Below are 21121 nucleotides of genomic sequence, written 5' to 3'. Positions count from 1 at the left end.
AACATGCCAGATTGCATGTTTATATAAAAACGGATCAGTTTCCCCATCAGAATTGATTCATTAAATATTTTTTTGCATCAAACAGTATTTTGTATCCCTGAAGATATTGTTACAAACTCGGCTCAGGCTTTTAACAACAGAGGAAGCTCACACACACAAAAAGTGCCAAAAATCAAAGGGTTTTATTTTAACTTATAACATCTTTAAGCAAATGAGTGAAGATGAAAGAATGTAATCAGAAATATAAACATGTCTGTATATACGCCATGGTACAGAGGTGGAGGCAGCCCAGCCAGAGAGCACACTCTAGGTGAGTTGCTCTTTTATGTGCTTGGCTCCTCCCTTCTTCCGGTGCAAGCCATTTGTCAGATGATCCACCATGACTCCTACAGAGCAACACAGGAAACTAGGTCAGGAATGACACCCGTCCAGGATATGCTGCTTAACCAAGGCCCCAACCTCCGGACTCAGCAACTTTGGTACCTTAAAGAAGCAAATTAAGAGAGAGAAGGAGGAGACAATGCTAACAGAATAACCAGACAGAAAGGACATAGCATCACTGTGGCAGCGCCCTGGACAAGGCATCCGCCAAGACATTTTCCACACCCATGATATGACGGATGTCCAAATGGTACGGCTGAAGGAAAAGACACCATTTCATGAGGCCTGATTTTGATTTTTTTGTAGGAAGGTAAGGGGGTTGTGATCAGTAAACCTCAAAGTTCCGTAAGGCTAAGATTAAAGCCAACGCCTCCTTCTCTATGATGGAATAATTCAACTGATAGGAATTGAATGTGCGTGAAAAGAAACTGACTGGACGATCTGCAACAGTACTGCTCCAACACCTATCTTGCTAGCACCCGGGCCAGGAGTCGAACCCGGGTCCAAGTTAGGCGTGGTCTGGTTTAGTCACCAACAAACATGGTGACGCCTAACTTGGGCCAGGAGTCGAACCCAGGTCCGCTACAGGGCCTCGGCACATGGGTCGCTCGTGCTACCAACCGAGCTAAGCAGCCCTAGCAAAGTCACATTTAGCCAGATTTATAGTCAGATTTGCCCATGCCAGTTGGTCAAACAGTGCTTTGATTCGTTGTACATGGGTTTCCCATGTATCACTGTAGACGACCACATCATCTAAATAGACAGCACCGCCTTATAGACCTTCAACCACTTTATTCATCAGTGTCAAAAGTAGCAGGGGCATTTTGTAGACCAAATGGCATCACTTTGTGTGAGTAAAGGCCTGAGGAAGTTATAAAGAAGGCAACTTCCTGAGCCTGTTTTGACAAGGATACTTGCCAATTACCCTTAAGGTCAAATTTGCTGACAAATTGTGCTGAGCCAACCTGATCTACACAATCATCCATGCGCGGCAATGGAACGGAGTCTGCTTTAGTGATCTTGTTCACTTTCCGGAAGTCAGTGCATGGCCTAAAGGTGTGTTCTGGTTTAGTCACCAACAAACATGGTGACGCCTAACTTGAACTGCAATATCATGTTCTAACATGTACTCCGATTCCAGCTGTTCGCGTTTTCCTGGTGAAACATGATAGAAACGTTGCCGAATGCGTTGAGCATCTGTTGTGATTTTCTCTGATGATCAAGAGTAGAGATCACATAATTTTTGTCAGAAACCTGCTCAAGAACTTAATAAGGCCCTGCAAATTTGGCATGAAAAGGAGAGCCCACCCCAGCAAGAAGCGCCACCACTTGAGCACACATGTAGCTGTCTTAAGATTTCTGCGAACATGTTAGAAGTGAAATTTGTTCCTTGGTCGCTTTGAATGACCTTTGGAATGCCAAAAACAGAAATGAACTGAGTCAAGGCTTTAACAACAGACTTTGTAGTGATGTTGTGCAGAGGGTAAGCTGCAGGATACCGTGTACTTAAACACATCAAATTTAGCAAATACATGCTACCAACCGTGTTCAAAAGGCTGAGTGACGGCTGGTATAGGACATAAAGTTGAAGGCTTATTGGCCTGATTTGGCTTTCCTATGACCTGACACACAGGACAGGTCTTGATGTAAGCTGAAATGTCCCTTTTTAGCTTTGGCGAATAGAAATAATGTAGAACTCTGTCATATGTTTTCTTTACTCCTAAATGTCCTGCCACTGTATTATGGGCTGTCTGCAGTACGGCCTGTCTAAGTTTTTTGGCTTTTACGCTTAGATGCCGCCACTCCAGATGGCTGCCTGTGGCTGCAACTCCTGTCATGTTTTTTAAACATTGTTTATTTGTTGTTTTATTCTTTTTGTTTGTTTTTCAGATCAATCACAACTTTTTCATATAAGTTGTGACAATGGCTGGACTAAATTTTGTTACCCTTCTCCGCGTTCTTCTATTACTTTTTTTAATATTTGTAACAGAGAATCTCACTGGTAGTAGTCGGGACATTGTTTACACGTGTGAACAGCTGATTGCGCTGTGAAAGCCTGTGCTGCTGCCGGGAGACAGAGCTGAGGTCCTGCAGGAATTACGGAGGAGACATTGGGGCTGCAGGTCTGGAGCCAAATGGAGGGAGAGAAGGAGATGACATAAGCCAGCAGTCTCGACGATTATAATGGGAAATGTGAGGTCTCTGGGGAATAAAACGGACAAACTTACAGCGCTTGTGATGACCCAGAGGGAATGCCGTCAGTGCGGCATATTTTACTTCAGTGAAATTTGGGTGCACTTGCACATCCAGGACAACAGCATGGAGGTTCCTCCTACAGTTTGGTACGGGGAGACAGAGACTGTTTAAAAAGTTGGAAGAAGAAGGGTGGCAGGCTTGCACTTTATGTGAGTGAGAGGTGGTGCAATCCCGGACATGTCAACATGAAAGAACGGCTCTGTACCCCTGACATTGAACTGTTGGCTGTGGGAATGCACCAGTATTATTTACTGAGGGAGTTCATGTCCACCATTGTTATCGCTGTTTACATTACCCCGTCAGCTGATACAGCGGAGGCCTGTGAAGTCATCAGCTCCACTGCTGCTAAACTACAGACTGAACACCCGGATGCATTCGTGGTTATAACCAGTGATTTTAAGTGTGCCTCACTCGACAAAACTTTAAATAACTTCCACCAATGTGTTGACTGCCCCACAAGAGACAATAAAACGCTGGATCTCCTGTATGCTAATGTCATGGATGCATATAACGCCACGGCCCTTTCCCCCCTCGGCAGGTCAGACCACAACTTGGTCATGATGACTCCTAGGTATGTCCCTCTTGTGAGAAGGCAGCCCGTGCACACCAGGACAGTGAGGAGGTGGACACGGGAGGCTGCTGAGGCACTGCAGGACTGCTTCAAGTCGAAAGACTGGGATGTACTCTGTGAGCCTCACAGGGAGGACATTTATCAGATGACTGACTGGCATCACCAATTACATCAGATTCTGTGAGGACACCAACATGCCAGCTCGGATTGTGCACTGCTTCTCCAACAGCAAGTCCTGGATTACCAGTGACCTGAAGGCACCACTGAACAAGATGAAGAGGGCTTTCAGGTCTGGAGACAGAGAGGAGCAGAGGAGAGTGCAGCACTCAGAGAGATGCTGAGGGCATATAAGGACAGTTACAGGAGGAAGCTGGAGGCCAAACTCCAAACAGTGTGAGAAATGTGTGGACAGGAATGAGAAACATCACGGGGATGAAGGGGAAAGACAGGCAGACATCAGGGAGCCTGGACAAAGCAAACCAGTTCAACCAGTTCCTTAGCAGGTTTAGCACATCTCCTGCCACCCCTCCGACACCCCCAGCACCCCACACACCCACACTGTCTCAAAAGGCTCGACCCTCCCCCCAGTACTCTCCTGTGCAGCATCTCCCCATCTGCCCCCCCCCACTGAGGACATCTGCATCAACCCCTGCCCAACAGTAGCCCTTTTTAGATAGAAAAGGCTGCACATTTGCTCCAAGGTAAGGGCGGCAATCTGCCGGCCTGTCTTTCTAAAACGGAGGCATAATATTCCTACTTTTCCAAAAGCCGCCTCTGAAGTAGGCGTAAACATGTGGCGTGACGTGAAGCTTGAAGTTGGGCTGTGAACAGTGACTTTGAATTTGTCTTCAAAATAAGAGCTTTACATTGCACCCCATTGGAGTTTAGAACTGGCTTCTTAGTGGGGGGCTTTTAATTTGAAAGTAGGGTCCGTCCTTAGGCGGCTGAAAGGCTGTAGGCCCTGATGGCATCACACCCAGGATCCTGAAGACCTGTGCCAGCCAGCTGCCTCCTGTACTGGGACATCTGTACAACCTGAGTCTGAGTCAAGAGAAGGTCCCGATGCTGTGGAAAAAGTCCTGCTTGGTTCCAGTCCCCAAGACGTCGAGGCCATCTGACCCGGCAGACTACAGACCAGTCGCTCTCACATCTCATGTGATGAAGGTCCTGTAGAGACTGATCTTAGCCCATCTGAGGCCACAGGTGAGGACGTTCCTGAACCCTTTGCAATTTGCCCCATGTAGGAGTCGATGAGACGAGAGGAGGGTGAGTACAGGACACTGGTGGTAGACGGCTTTGGAGAGGGGTCCGAACAAAATCATCTGAGGCTGAATGTCGACAAGACCATGATCAAGATGGTGATCAACTTCGGGAGGAAGAAGATGCCTTTGCAGCCACTACAGATCAGTGGAAGAGGTGGAGGGCTACAAATACCTGGGAGTGGTGATCAACGACAGACTGGACTGGAAATCTCATACCGAGGCTGTGTACAGGAAGGGGATGAGCAGACTCTATTTCCTGAGGAAGCTGAGATCCTTCAATGTGTGCAGCAAGATGTTGGAGATCGTTTACCAGTCTGCTGTTGCCAGTGTAATTTTCTTTGCTGCTGTGTGTTTGGGCAGCAGCATCAGAGCCAGTGACACTAACAGACTTGATAAAATCATCAAGAAGGCTGTACTTGGTCTCAGGCTCAGGGTCTTGAACACTGAATAAACTGTTATCCATCATGGACAAGGATCTATCTATCTAGTTTAGCTGGCAGTACAATTTGAAAAATTACATCCCCAACAACATTTTCACCCTGGGGAACCCACTTTCTCACCAACAAGCCATGTTCTCGGAAGTACCCTTGAGCAGCATCAAGTTTCATCAACTGTGCAGACCCGATTGAGTAATTCTTTCAGGGAAGAATCATTTTCCTGTTCCTGTATCAACTCGAGTGCTCTCTGTCATCCTGCGAGTGACTGATAGCAAAAAGTCAGATAATGGAATACACACAGTTGATGAGCTTTTAAGCTCCTCTTTTACCCTTTTACCAGTATGATGATCAGCATGGCTCTGAGACCTTGTCACTACACATGCTGGACCAACTGTTGAATTCATCTGCCTCCCAGGGGAGGCAACACCAGTAGAGGGCATGGACACAGCCACAGGGGACGAAGACAAAGTTGCAACATCAAAGATACGCGCACCGGCCAAATGATTTCCCAGGATAACTTGTATGCCCTGAACCGGCAGATCACCACAAAACCCCTGGAGATATATCATTGATAGCCTGGATCAACTGATTCCAAAGCAGGTTCACTTACTACCCTAGAAGCCATAGAACTGCCAAGGGCAACTATTTCAATAGATTTTGTATGCCTTTTAACAGCAGCTATAGCTTCTGCCTTCTCTGTTGCATGGACTGAGACAGTGAGGGCAACAGGCTTTGCATGGGTAGTCCCCTGTTTTGATCTAGATCTGGATTTTAACATGGGTCATTTGTTTTTCCAATGACCTTGTCCTAGGCAGTAGTTACAGGTTTTACGCAGGCCTTGCTGCACACGACCACTTACTTTTCCCCAAGGAATATATGGGGCACTTCTAACCCTATCCAACTGTTGGCTGTTGGGAAGAGACTCTCTTCAACACCAGTCACCACAGACTATGTGTGTCAAGATGTATTCATCTGCTAAGACTGCAGCTTCAGATGCAGTTTTTTCTTTGTGCTCATTTAAGTAAGTTGTTAACCGATCTGGCAGAGTAGACTTGAACTGTTTTAACAAAAGAAGCTCATGTATTTGTTGTGAGCAATTTAAAAGAGTAGTTAATTCCCTGACAAACTCCACATGTGTTTTATCCTGTCTCAGAACATTCCTAAATTTTTGTGGGTATGCCTCCGGTACTAGCTCATACACTTTTAACACTGCAGTTGTAACCTCTTTATAATTTTCACTCTCAGCCATACTCAATGCAGAAAAAGCTTCCTGGACTTTCCCAGTGAGGACACACTGCAACAAGAATGTTTATTCAGTGTCTGTCCACTTCCTGGTTTTTGCCAACCTTTCAAATAACAGAAAGAATGTATCAGGATCCTTTTCCGAAAAACTTGGAACCAGCTTCAGGTTAGTGGCAACATCAAAGTGGCAACTGGATCCTGATGGGTTGCTTTGAAAGGAATCAGAAAACTTCCCATCTCTAACTAGTTCAATACGGTAGTGTTCTAAGCTCTGCTGCTCCTGCTGATGCTGCAACATTAACAGTTCCTTCTGCTGCTCAAAGGTTAAACCAGCTCCTAAACCACCATTGTGGAGATCCACCTAACTCAGTGGACATTTGATCAGTGCTGCACACATCTACATTTGGCAACCCTTCCTGCTCAACCAGGTGTGCCTTTAAACTAGACAAAATAGTGTCCATTTTTGCTTGTTTTGAACACTCAACATCAAACTGTTCTGCTATTCCTTACTGAGGGCCTTCAATAACGCCTCACTAGGATTCTTTACAAATTCAGCTACAGAAGCCATGTCCACATGAAAACTAGCAATTAGCACCTGAAATGACTATCCTGTGCAATTTGAATCAGAAATGGCTATGAGCTGCAACACATCTCAGCTAGGTGTGCCAGACAAATCAACCAAAATTGTGGAAGGAGCATGCTTTCCCCTAGCTAACTACCTAAACAGGGTGTCTAAATAACTAACTTCACCCCTAGACTTCATGCAAAAGTTGTGGTGGGTATATTAAACACTGAGCCCAATAGCTCGGTTAAGCAACCAGCTTGCTGGTGACCCACTTAACCATGGTAGTGTCCCCGAACAAATTGCTCTAACCACACTAGTGCACAAAAATAACAAACTAAAAAAAAAAAAACAAGTCACCCAGACCAAATTTCTTATGCCTATTGGGAAAGATAACTCTTACCATACACCAACACACCTATATTTTAAGCCTATTTTAGACCTCCCAATCTGGGCAACAACAAATGAAAACCACTATGTGTGTGAAGCTTCCTTCAACAATAACTACAGGGGCACTTAACCAAAAATGCTGACAGGTAACACTGCAAACACCCTAAAACACAAAGAGGTACTTTTTCTCTTAATCTGCTTAACCAAAAGAGCCAACTCAGGAAGAAATATTAAAAACTTTCTTAAGGGACAACTGATCCCAGATGAGCCCCCATTTGTTGCAAACCCTGCTCAGGCTTGTAACAACAGAGGAAACTTCCACATACAAAAAGTGCCAAAATCAAATGGTTTCATTTTAACCTATAACATATTTTAAGCAAAAGAGTCAAGATGAAAGAATGTAGTCAGAAATGTTAACATGTCTGAATGTTCGCCATGGTACAGAGGTGGAGGCAGCCTAGTAAGAGAGCACCCTCTGGGTGAGTTGCTAGGAAACTCAGGAAGTGTGGGCCGTCACAATACGTAAACTAAATTAAACATCTGCATGCATTGCATAGTAAACATCACATGCTGGTAGATGTACAGGACATGAAGTGTGCGCTTGTTGTCTATTTTACACATTTTTGGCAAAGAAGACGAGCCTACCCTACTACCTCTGGCTTGAGACTTGCCCCCGTGCGGCTTCGTAGCACAAACCTGGGGTCGAAAACCTCCGGCTTTTCCTCTGTATATATGTGCACCACATCTTTAGCAATATACAACATGACTGCATCCGTGAAAAACTGTCCACTGGGACCTTTTCTTCTCATATGGGACGCGATGATTAAATGATTCTGCTAATGTTGGCTGTTTTTTAGTCGGTGTTTGTGGGATGCTGCAGTCTTGTACATATCGTAGTGTAAGGTGCCAACCAGCAGATCAGTTTCAGGTTCAGTATCTTGCCCAAGGACACTTCGACATGCCGACCATGGGAATTGAACCGGCATCCTTCCAATACCATGACACTGGCTCTAGCCCTGAGCCACACGTTTAAATCATTTTTGGAGACTTAAAAGCATGCAAGCTGTATGGTGCCATTCGTGTTTTTTTTTTTTTTTTTTTTTTTTTTTTTTTTTCATTTATTTTATAGTAAAACAAATCCATCCATCCATCCATTTTCGTCCGCTTATCCGGGACCGGATCGCGGGGGCAGCTGCCTGAGCAGGGACACCCAGACTTCCCTCACCCTGGACACTTCCTCCAGCTCTTCCAGGAGGATCCCAAGGCGTTCTCAGGCCAGCTGGGTGACATAGTCACTCCAGCGTGTCATGGGTCTCCCTCAGGGTCTTCTCCCGGCGGGACATGCCAGGAACACCTCCCAAGGGAGGTGTCCTGGGGGCATCCGAAACAGATGCCAGAGCCATCTCAGCTGGCTCCTCTCAATGTGGAGGAGCAGCGGCTCTACTCCAAGCTCCTCCCGGGTGACAGAGCTCCTCACCCTATCCTAGATCTAAGGGAGCACCCCGCCACCCTGCGGAGGAAACTCATTTCAGCCGCTTGTATCCGCGATCTTATTCTTTCAGTCATGACCCAAAGTTCATGACCATAGGTGAGGGTAGGAACGTAGATTGACTGGTAAATCGAGAGCTTTGCCTTTCGACTCAGCTCCCTCTTCACCACGACAGACCGATACAACAACCGCATTACTGCAGCCGCTGCACCGAACCGCCTGTCAATCTCATGCTTCATCCTTCCCTCACTCGTGAACAAGACCCCAAGATACTTAAACTCCTCTACTTGAGGAAGTAACTCTCCCCCAACCCGGAGGGAGCAAGCCACCTTTTTCCGGTTGAGAACCATGGCCTCGGACTTGGAGGTGCTGATTCTCATCCCAGCCGCTTCACACTTGGCTGCAAACCACCCCAGGACATGTTGGAGGTCCTGGCTCGAAGGAGCATCATCCGCAAAAAGCAGAGATGAAGTCCTGTGGCTCCCGAACCAGACCCCCTCTGGCCCGTGGCTGCGCCAAGAAATTCTGTCCGTAAAAATAATGAACAGACCCGGTGACAAAGGGCAGCTCTGCTGGAGTCCAACATGCACTGGGAACCGGTCTGACTTACTGCCGGCAATGCGACCCAAGCTTCTCCTCCGGGAGAACAGGGACCATACAGCCCTTAACAGAGGACCTCCGACCCCGCACTCCCGGAGCACCTCCCACAGAATGCCATGAGGGACATAGTCAAATGCTTTCTCCAAGTCCACAAAACACACGTGGACTGGTTGGGCAAACTCCCATGAACCCTTGAGCACCCTGCGGAGAGTATAGAGCTGGTACAGTGTTCCGCGGCCTGGACAAAAACCGCAATGTTACTCCTGAATCCGAGGTTCGACTATCGGCCGAATTCCCCTCTCCAGTACCCTGGAATAGACTTTCCCAGGGAGGCTGAGGAGTGTGATCCCCCAATAGTTGGAACACACCCTCTGGTCCTCCTTTTTGAATAGGGGGACCACCACCCCAGTCTGCCAGTCCAGAGGCACTGTCCCCGACTGCCATGCGATGCTGCAGAGACTTGTCAACCAAGACAGCCCCACAACATCCAGAGACTTGAGGTACTCAGGGTGGATCTCATCCACCCCCGGTGCTTTGCCACTGAGGAGCTTCCCGACTACCTCAGTGACTTCAGCTCAGATGATGCATGAGGCAACCTCTGAGTCCCCAGCCTCTGCTTCCTCTATGGAAGGCATGTCAGTGGGATTGAGGAGATCCTCAAAGTATTCCTTCCACCACCCGACAATGTCCCCAGTCGAGGTCAACAGCTCCCCACCTCCACTGTAAACAGTGTTGGTGGAGGACTGCTTCCCCCTCCTGAGGCGCCGGATGGTTTGCGAGGCCGACTAATAGTCCTCCTACATGGCCTCCCCGAACTTTTCCAAGACCCAAGTTTTTGCTTCCGCAACTGCCCGTGCTGCCACTTGCTTGGCCTGCCAGTACCCATCAGCTGCCTCAGGAGTCTCCCGGGCCAACCAGGCTTGAGAGGACTCTTTCTTCATTTTGACAGCATCCCTTACTTCCGGAGTCCACCACCAGGTTCGGGGATCGCCGCCACGACAGGCACCGGAGACCTTACGGCCACAGCTCCGGACAGCCGCGTCAACAATAGTGGAGAACATGGTCCATTTGGACTCAATGTCCCCAACCTCCCTCTGGATCTGGTCCAAGCTCTCCTGGAGGTTGGAGTTAAAGACCTCCCAGACAGAGGGTTCTGCCAGACGTTCCCAGCAGACCCTCACAATCCGCTTGGGTCCGCCAGGTCTGTCCAGCTTCCTCCCCTGCCAGCGGATCCGACTCACCACCAAGTGGTGATCAGTTGACAGTTCAGCCTCTCTCTTCACCCGAATATCCAAGACATACGGCCGGAGGTCAGATGACATGACCACAAAGTCCATCGGGGAGGCCGTTCCTCCCAATCACACCCCTCCAGGGAACACTGTCACTACCCACGTGAGCGTTGAAGTCCCCCAGTAGAACGAGAGAGTCCCCGGTTGGAGCACTCTCCAGTACCCCTCCCAGGGACTCCAAGAAGGCAGGGTACTCTGCACTGCTGTTCGGCCCATAAGCCGAAACAACAGTGACAGACCCATCCCTGACCCAAAGGCGCAGGGAAACAACCCTCTCGTTCACTGGGGTAAACTCCAACACGCGGGGGCTGAGCTGCCAGCTCGCCTCATCTCACTGGGCAACTCCAGAATAGAAGAGAGTCCAGCCTCTCTCAAGGAGTTCGGGGATTGGGTTGCCGGGGCCCCCGCCCACGATTGCCACCCAAATCACACAGCACCTGCCCCTTCTGAACCCTCCTGCGAGTGGTGAGCTCACTGGAGAGCAGGCCCAGGTCACTCCTTCGCGCTGCGCCTGGCCGGGTCCCGTGGGCAAAGACCTGGCCACCAGGCGCTCACCTGCGAGCCCCAACCCCAGGCCTGGCTCCAGGGTGGTTCCCCGGTGACGCCAATCTGGGCAACGTAAACATCCTCGATATTCTGTCATTAGGGGCTTTTGAACCGATATTAGTCTGACCTGTCACCTAGGACCTGTTTGCCTTGGGAGACCCTACCAGGGGCATTAAGCCCCAGACAACGTAGCTCCTAGGATCATTCAGGTGCTCAAACCCCTCCACCACGATAAGGTGCCGGTTCAAGGAGGAGTAAAACGAATCCTCATTTACATAACTTGCATATGAGAGTGTTTGCAATGCTGTTTTCCAGTAAAGTTCCAGAAATGTTATGTGAACTACAAAACTTCCTTCTTATTGTTGGATGAACTTGTTGTTTAAAGGGAAAAAAACAACTTTCCCTCTAAGACTTCAGTTTTGTTGGGCTGTAAATACTTCCCTGCTTCTGTTGACTTATATTGTGTTGCAGTCCAGTCACATCCCACTTTTGAAATATTTTTTGCTGTACTATGTAGTCTAGTCTTAAAGGTGCATTATGTACAAACTGGTCATCATGTTAACATTAAAAAAAGAGCCCTATTAGCACGGTGTGAAGAATTAACATTTCTTATCTGATCTTATCCATCTGTTTTATCTTTCTTATGTGGCATTATGATGTACAAGATGCCCATGTACTGTATTGCAGAGTCATCCACTGCTAAGCAGCCAGGACGAGCTGTCCCTCCTTTTAATACCACCACCTCCATAGTGAGTCACTGTAGTCTCTACTGTGCTGCAGGAGAGTATGAATAAGTTTAGCCAGCTGGAGGGAATGGCAACACATCAAAGTTTACAGCCTGATTTATTTAGTAAACACAAAGCTGCAGAAGCTGCAGAAAAACAACTGCTATCATCGCCATCTCAAATATAGCTCCCAGAAAGAAACCCCATCAACAGCAGGGAAAAGAAGCTAAACAGCATTGCATATAGCTGGAAACAGCTCTGGGCAAGTAAAAAGCTTACCGTTTCTTTAGTACCATCTAATGTTGGCTGTTTACTGGAACATATCTTCAGTGTAACTAATGACAAACAAACTGTAGCAGTATGCGTGATGTGATGTATTTTTTTGTTACTCTTGTGTTGCTAAAACTGGGCTAAACACGGTATAATGTAAACCTATACACAACTGCCACATGTGAATATCATATGATGGTAGCTTTTTTTGACTGTGTTCGAGGTTCAGCAGTTTGTTTGAGTTTTGCATGTTCTTTCTCTGCTGTCAGTTATAAGTTACCTTTATTTCAGATATTAACAAATGACACCCTAATAGACTGACTGAAATCTTATTCAATTCATCATATTTTTTTTGATCAAGGTATTTTTATTTAGTTTTACAAGTTATAGTTTACAATTTAACATAGGTCCAACAGAACGTAAACCCCATCTACCCCGCCCCAAATACCAGACATACAGAGTTCACAGTATGAAATACATAGTTCAAAATACAGAACTCGCATAGCCCACATAACCAGATGATAAAAAAACAAAAAAAAAGAAATACAATAATACAGATGACTGAGGACAACTGCTAGATTAATTCCTCTGATATCAGTATTTTGCCTCAGAGCTAGAACTAGTGGTTCCATTGCAACCGCAAAAAGAAGCGGTGACATGAGGCATCCCTGTCTTGTACCACGTTTAAGCTTGAAAAAAGGGGACAAATTATTATTAGTACGAACAGCAGCCATTGGAGAAGTATATAGAAGTCTGATCCATGATATGAATTTATTGCCAAATCCAAACCTCTCTAGTGTACTAAGATAGCCCCACTCCACCCTGTCGAACGCCTTTTCAGCATCAAGAGAGAGAACGACCTCTGGCACACCAGGTGGAGAGGGGCTATAAAGGATGTTAAAAAGGCGCCTGACATTGAAAAAAGAGTAATGATTATTAATAAAACCTGTTTGGTCAGGTGATATAGTGGAGGGAAGAACACCTTCCAGTCGGCGTGCCAGAACCTTGGCAAGGATTTTTGCATCCGTGTTAAGGAGAGAAATTGGGCGGAATGAACTGCACTCTAGAGGGTTCTTCCCTTTTTTGAGAATTACAGAGATTACTGCTTGGCGCATGGTCAGAGGTAAAGTCTTAAGTGAAAGTGATTCTTCAAAAACTGACATTAGTAAAGGGGCAAGTTGGTCTGAGAATTTTTTGAAGAAATCTGTCGGATATCCGTCCAGCCCTGGGGACTTGCCGCTTTGCATAGATGTAATTGCAGATATTATTTCCAGGGCCGAGAAGTCTTTCTCCAATGAGTCAGCTATGTTTGGGTCAACGGATGGAACATTTAGGGATCTTAAAAAGTCCTCCAACACGGAGGGTGTAGTTGGACATTCTGATGTGTATAGTACTTGATAGAAATTTTGAAAACAGGAGTTAATTTTGAGGCTATCTGTACACTTTGAACCTTGTTCATCATAGATTTCAGGTATAGTCTGGTTGGCAGTTCTTTGTCGTAACTGTGCAAGAATACGTCAAATTTTTTTCTCCATGTTCATAGCACCCATGTCTAGATTTGGAGAGGAGATATTCAGCCTGTTGCGTTGATAGGATATCAAATTCGGTCTGCAAAGACAGACGTTTTTTTGCTAAGTCAGGAGATGGTTGATGGCTGTATAGCATATCCAATTCCAGTATTTGATCTGTTAGTTCTTTAAGGTGCACTGTATTTGTTTTCTTTTTATTTGCTCAATAAGAAATGATTTGGCCTCGTAGATAGGCTTTTAAAGATTCCCATATAGTTGAGTATGACATTCCTGGCATTTGATTAGTATCAAGAAATTTTTTTATTTCAGATGAAATAAAGTTGGTAAAAGACCCTTCTGATAAGAGAAGAGGATTCAGTCTCCAAGGGCGGTAGTTATGTTGTGTATTAGGAATACTGATTTTCGTGGTTAGTGGACCATGATCTGAAATGACTATGGCATCATAATCACACTTAGTTACAGAAGATAGAAGTCTTTTGTCCAGGAAAAAAGTATCTATACGAGAATAGCTCTTGTGCACTGGGGAGAAAAAGGAGTATGCTCTAGCAGTGGGATTACGAAATCGCCATACATCCACTACACCATATGTTTTAAGAAAAAGCTTTATTGTGTGTGCTGATTTAGACAAAGACGTCTTTTTGGAGGAACTGCGATCTAAGGTAGGGGAAAGTACACAATTTATATCGCCACCAAGGAAAAGATAATGTGATGTCATGTTTTGCAATATGTTAGAACATCACATTTTTTTTTTTTTTTTTTCTTTAACATATGTTTAACAGCAGCAGTAACACTATTATAGATTGTGTACAGTTAGTAACAGGTATGAGCAAAGAGCAGGTCTGGCTTTTACCACCATGAAGAAACAGCCAGGCCTGCAGAGCTGGAAGATCCTTTATCAGGCATCCAAATGATAATGACAAGTAAGTCAAAAGTGGCTGAAGACCACACTAATCTGTTCTTTGTAAACCTTGTGTCCTATGAAGATCATGTGGATGTCTGATGAACACATTTTTTGTTGGCAGTCCAAGTTTTCCACAACTGTACATAACCTTATTTCCTTCCTTAAAGAGGGATGCAAATAGCTTAGACTGATCATGTCACTGCTGACACTGTATAATAAATACAGTCATAACATGTTCTAATAAAACTAAACTATTCTACTGATGTTTTTGTGAATTTTATATCTTTGTGAGAAATAGCAAAACATGAAAGACCTATTGTGTTGACAATAGTTGAAATGAAACACTCCAACCTGCTGGAAAGGCTTTTGTGCCAGCTTTACTCTGTGGATTTCAAAGGTTGTTCAGTATACCTGCCTATACAGACCTATGTTTGTGTCAATGTATGCTTCCAAACAGGGGCGTAGGAATGAGTTTAATGGTGGCGGGGGACATTTATCAGAAACCTGACAGATCTGTTAATCATAGGTGTGATTGGCAAAGGACAAAAACAAAAACAGGAAAATATATGGTTCGACTATGTCTCTCTTTACATTTATTTTGTCCTGTTGTAGACTTCAGCTAAGAAAGAAATAGTTTGCCCCACACGTCCAAAAGAACCCATTCTTAGATTGTTTATGGAAACAGGACATGGCCACATGGCATGGAAGCTATTGAGAAAAATCATAATTTCTGCATATTAATATTCATACATAATAGAGGAAGCACTAAAATACAATAAAACATCTGTGTCTCCCTTATCCAGTTTACTTATACAATGTGCTGCTGGTTTGAAGCCACTGGGTCACATGACATTGAAGATATTGAAAAGACTGCAGTTATTCTGTTTTAATACATTTATGAGAAGTAATTTAAATACAGTCCCTAAATCAGTTTCCAGTGATTCAGCGTGAGGCTCTGGCAGGTGAGCTAACCGTCCTCCTGCTGCCAACACAGGGCGGACCTCAGTAAAGTCGCAGCTGGACACTTCACTGTCTCTCAACTGTTTGTCCGTGCTCTGAACATCCTAAAAGGGAAATGTCAACAAGACTGCAGTTACTACAAGTACCCTAACCCTTTAAGGTTAGTTGAATAAGGTATAGAAAAATACTGATTGGAAAGCTAGTGCAATATTAAAATCATGTTTGTTATATTATTGTTTAAAACTGTGTTCAGTTCTTATGTTCTAACCTTCCTCTCATGATCAGCAAACTAAAATCACCTCAGCCTTCATAATAACACATACTTGCAACTATGCAGTGCTGGCTCTCCCTGCATCACCCTCATCAGTGTTAGTTTCCAGCTGAACTTCATCTGATCTCTAATATGAAATCAGTGGAGATGAATAAGTTACAGAAAAATACTGATGGGAATGTCAAGAACAAGCGGAAAACACTGACAGACTAATTCCTTTCTAGATGTGGGAGATGTGTAATGTTACTCGTTTTCAAGTTACATGGGTCAAATTAATAGAAAAATCGTGTGCTTTTACAACCATCTTAAATACTGTTTTTAGTATCAAATTGCTTTTGTCCGTTATGGAAAGTCTGCCATATTTTCGCCAGCCAACATTGGCTAGTAATGTTAATAGCAACAATGTTTACCTTGCAAGAGTGTACTAGTTAGATGTTGAATCAAAACATCATCTTAACATCAACAAGTCTATTGTTAGACAGAAAATATAATTATCCTCCTTGACAAAATTATTGCCAAATCAAATTTCCTTTCTTTCTTTTCTACCCCATGAGAAAGAAAGAAATTTAAACTGGGCTGCTGCTGTCTTTTCATCTTAACCTCTGGCCTGTCACCAGCTGCAGAATCCCGCTTCCCAAACAGTCTGAGCTGTTGAGGGGGCAGGCCGGCCGGCCATGAAAAGACGCTGTGTTGCACTTTCAGAATAAAAGCAAGTGAGTCAAAGATTTCAAAATAATATGTATGATAAATATTTTTCTCCTCTGCGGTATAATTTTGGGTGGGACAAATGCGCCTGTCTCCAATATTGGAGGGGACCTCCCCCCCTCCAGTTCCTACACCCTTGATTCCATCCAGTTTTATTTAGCATTTTTTTGTGTAACAAAAAAACACAACAATGCAAGTGAGGAATGGTGAATGCACAGGTAAATAATTACATACATAGTAGTAATTATTTCATATTCATGATTTAAACACATTACAAAAATGAATTTGCATAAAAACACATGAAATATAAAGAATTAATTACAAAAAAAGGGATTGAACTCAACATTAGCCCCATTCACACTGCCTTTCAAGGTGGGAAGCTTGCACTGGTACTCTGCCTCGCTATCTATGCAAAGGTTATAGAGGCGGAATGACAGTTTTGTTCTGCCTCTGATTTACCAGCATACGTACTAACAGGGCCACAACAGAGGCAAGACATCTGCCTGAATGGAAAAGCAGGCAGCATGAGACATGGATGTGTCGGTCTAATGCTGTTCACGGTCTGACAACTAAACAGATCCTTCACTCATCAAATGAAAGACACATGTCCCAAACGTAAACCCACAAAGCAAAATTAAAAGACCAAACAACAATAATGTGGCAGTAGGTAGAGTCGTCAGCTTCTAATAGGAGGAAAAAAGCACCAAATTTAATGGAAAAGTGGCTATCATCCTGTCGGCCCTACCGACTCTTCATCACGTTTCCACCCCAAAAACAGCGCCTGTCCCTGGCAGGGAGATCCAAGCGGCTCCCACAGTTGAGTGGTGGTGATTTGGATTTACAGCAAAAAACTTAAACTCACCATGTCTTTGGTGCCTTCCACTATTGTGTTAGTGTCTCTGGCAACAGATTAAAAAAATCACTGAAACGGTCAGCCATCCTGGTATAGATTTCAGTGAACTTCTCCCCGGAAACAGCATTACTCCTTTTGAGTGAGAGCCAGACAGGGTCCACTATTTACTGATGGCAGTCAGACTTAATTTAGAGTATCTTTGTGACTTTCCACGATGCATGGTGGGTAAGGATCTATGACATTAGACAATGCACAGCTGGTATGATAATAATCCAAAACGTGCGCTTTCTTCTCCAATGCTGATAATTGTATTTCTGTTGCAGGAAATGCTTGTTTCAGCGATGAAACCAAAAAAAAAAAAGACAGATTAGAACCAAAAATGTAGTAAAGCTCGAAATAGCTACCGCTGCCGTGGCGGAGCCGTAACGCAGTGGACATGTATTTGGTGGAATCTTGTAATGTGTTCTCTATCTGGGTTCTCTCAAGAATAGAAGGTGTGCAAATGTGTCGCAGGTTGCTTCACACAGGAGCAGACATCTATGTCAGATGGGGCAGGTTGATGCAGAGTCCACTGTAGACCTAGGGAAGACACCAAGCTTGACCACCCTCTCAGCAACTCTAGACCAGGCTGGACAGCTCACCACGCCCTAGCACAGACACCACATACTCGCACTCAAAAATGCATACATAGAAACACACATTCACAAGGGCGTCCATGTAGTGTTTTGATGCTGCCTCCCATTGGCACTCCAATATGAGAGCAAGAAAAGGCTTTTGTTCAAGATGATTTCTTGCCCAATCACTCCAAGTGTAGGAATATCTAAAACCACTCGAGCCTGTGCACTCGCACCACCTTGCTTTTTAATTTGACAAATAGGCCAAGCACCAGTGTTTCATAGCCAGCACACGTGCCCACACACTGCAAATATCTACACCAAAAAGAAATTAGGCTCTTTCACTCTCTCTGTTTTCTGTCTCTCTCCCTTTCTCACATTGTGATTGGTTATCTCCTCCAGCCTTAAACCTTTAATCAAATTACAGTATCAATTCTACATTTACTCCACTGGATCCAATTAGCAGCTTTGGCTCTGGTTTAGATGTACCAAAATAACTCAATTGTGATGTGGATTTTTTGTGAAGCATATTCACATCACCACATTAGCGCCTGTTCACACACACGTATTCTTATAAAGTGTGTGTGTGTGTGTGTGTGTGTGTGTGTGTGTGTGTGTGTGTGTGTGTGTGTGTGTGTGTTTCTGTGTTTTTCTGTGTGTGACCTCTACAGCAAGTGACAGCAGGGTGGTGTCCTGTGCGGCAGTATGGCGGATGCCCTCTGATTGGGAAACAGGAAGCCATGAGTCACCTGACGACTCCGCCCACAACCCCCAAAGCCTGGAGTTGCTCTGTCACCTAGATGACAGCACCCACAGCAACACTGCCTGGTAGGTGCTGCTAGGAAACAGTTACACAGTTACATTCACAGTGCAAGTGCAATTATTTTTAGGTCCACATTGTATGAAATTATATGTTTTTATATCCCATATGTATTTCTAGGATGGGGTGTTTAATATTTTTTTACAATACATGTTGCCTGATCTGAATCAGAAATACTCACTGACTCATATATAATGAGACTGGATGTTACAGTGATTAAAATGGCTTAGGCATGATCGTGTGACGTTTTAATTGATTGGGTCATTATCAGACCTCAGCAGAGCTTGATGATGAGCTGATCATTTGAATCAGGTGTGTTGGAGCAGGGAAACATGCAAGGCAGCGGTGCCCCAGTAACAGGACTGAAAAAACATGGTCTTAAATGTTGTCTTTTTCAGGTTGTGGTTCTGATTACATGTTCTGATTTTAGTGGCTGCAGCTAAATAAAATAACAATCAGTCCTTCTGCTTATCATTAATTAATATATATATATATATATATATATATATATATATATATATATATATTTTATACTACGTATAATGGTATTGAGGTATATTGCTTCTTATGTTTGTTCTCGTTATACATTTCCAATTGATTTTTCACTAAATCAGCACCCACTACCGGCCAAATGAGTGTGATTTTGTGTAGTGTAGGATGGTTTTACAAAATCTGCCAGCCACAATGGCAGGTATATAAAAGTAACATACACAGCGATTTGTGATATTCCACAATGCAGATTGGATTGTGCTTGCGTGTTTGACTTGGGCACTTTAATGAGAACATGCAGAAAAGCAATGTGACTTTATGAAGTCTATGGAGAAAACCTGCTAATAGGTGGTATAGGTTTAATTAGTTGTAACACACGCCCAAACATGCACCGTGACATATGCGAAAATGGTGTTTATACTGGTCATCATCATCATCAAAGATCTTCAAAACGTCTGCCGGAAAAATTCCCAACCTCTGTTTTCAGTGTCTCGCACGTTCGTTTATGCTGCTGAACAGGCGTGTGCACACATAGGGCCAAAGGAGTGCTTGAGCCCCTTTTACCTCATATTAAAAAGTGCCTGTTTTGTGTGTGTTATTTAATGAATAAATATTAATTGCTGAATATTCCTGTTGTGCATAAAGATGTGAAAAAAAAAACAGCGGTATAAAAATGCCATGGTTATTTATTGTACGCATTACATATGTAATATGGTGATGTGAGTGTGTTGAGCGTACAAAGCCACTTTTCTGTCTGCTGCGGCTCTGCTCTGTCTTTCTCTTATTATCTATTATTGTACATATGTACTTATTTATTTATTCATCCATGTTAAAGGGTTATAATATTATTAGATCCAAACTCCTGATATCTAAAATGTTCTAAAACCTATCTCTTCATTGACAATGGGATTGGAAATTTGTCTCATTTTAACACAGAATGCTACAATTTGAGTTTTAAACCAATGACAGCTAAATCTTTTGTAATCTCATGTTGGAACATCCAGGGTCTGAGGTTTTCTAATCTTGGCCTTAAGAGCAGGACCTCAGACTTTAAGAATGAGATAGAAAATTCAGATATCATTGTTTTGCAGCAGACTTGGAATAGAGGAGACATGCCCACTGGTTGTCCTTTAGGATATAGAGAAATCATTTTCCCATCTACCAAACTGAAAAGTGTAAGCCAAGGCAGAGATTCAGGAGGGATGTTGATCTGGTACAAGACGAACCTTACACACTCAATGGAATTATTAAAAAAAAAGGAGATTTTTCAATTTGGATCAAAATTTAAAAAAGAGGTGGTCTCCACAGACAGACATATTCATGTGTACAGCCTATATCCCCCCATCAGAATCCCCTTATTATAATGAAAACAGCTTCTCCATCCTTGAAGATGAAATCAGCTTCTACCAGACACAGGGAAACATGCTGATCTGTGGTGACCTTAACGCCAGAACAGGCACAGAACCAGATCTGATCAATACACAGGGAGACAAACATATACCTGGCCAGATCAACATCCCCTCTCCTTCACAGCGAAACAGGAACAACTTTGACAAAACTGTCAACAGAAACGGGCAGCAACTGCTGCAGTTGTGTCACGTGCTTGGCCTGTACATCGCCAAAGGTCGGCTTCGAGGAGACTCCTTTGGTCTCTACACTCACAGCTCTCCTCTTGGCTACAGCACTGTGGACTACAGCATTACAGAACTGGAGCCCTTCAGTGTAAGAGCATTCGCTGTCAGCCCCCTCACACCCATATCTGACCACAGCAAAATCACCCTATACATTAGGAAGACACCAACTGTCCCCCAAGTGCCAGAGCCCAGTAAACTCAACCCCTCCAAACAACCTTATAGATGGAATTGTATGGTAAGGATGACTACCAGAGAGCCATCGGTCATCCAGCAATCCAATCTCAATTAGACCATTTTATCACCACCTCATATCCCCACAGTAACA

The 21121-nt window shown here is 44.3% G+C and overlaps 1 protein-coding gene across 2 annotated transcripts in view; it reads left to right on the top strand.

Annotated features, from left to right (window-relative positions):
- Window positions 1-21121, top strand: part of eipr1 (EARP complex and GARP complex interacting protein 1) — a 171827-nt gene that overhangs the window by 25786 nt on the left and 124920 nt on the right. For both annotated transcript variants that reach the window (XM_037072218.1, XM_037072217.1), the window contains exon 4: window positions 18525-18681. In XM_037072218.1, coding sequence (XP_036928113.1) covers window positions 18525-18681 — 157 coding nt within the window. The remainder of the gene's footprint in view (window positions 1-18524; window positions 18682-21121) is intronic.

The sequence above is a fragment of the Acanthopagrus latus genome, chromosome 16 (genome assembly GCF_904848185.1).
Source record: "Acanthopagrus latus isolate v.2019 chromosome 16, fAcaLat1.1, whole genome shotgun sequence".
Classification (NCBI taxonomy): domain Eukaryota; kingdom Metazoa; phylum Chordata; class Actinopteri; order Spariformes; family Sparidae; genus Acanthopagrus; species Acanthopagrus latus.
This window is presented reverse-complemented; position numbering and strand designations above follow the sequence as displayed.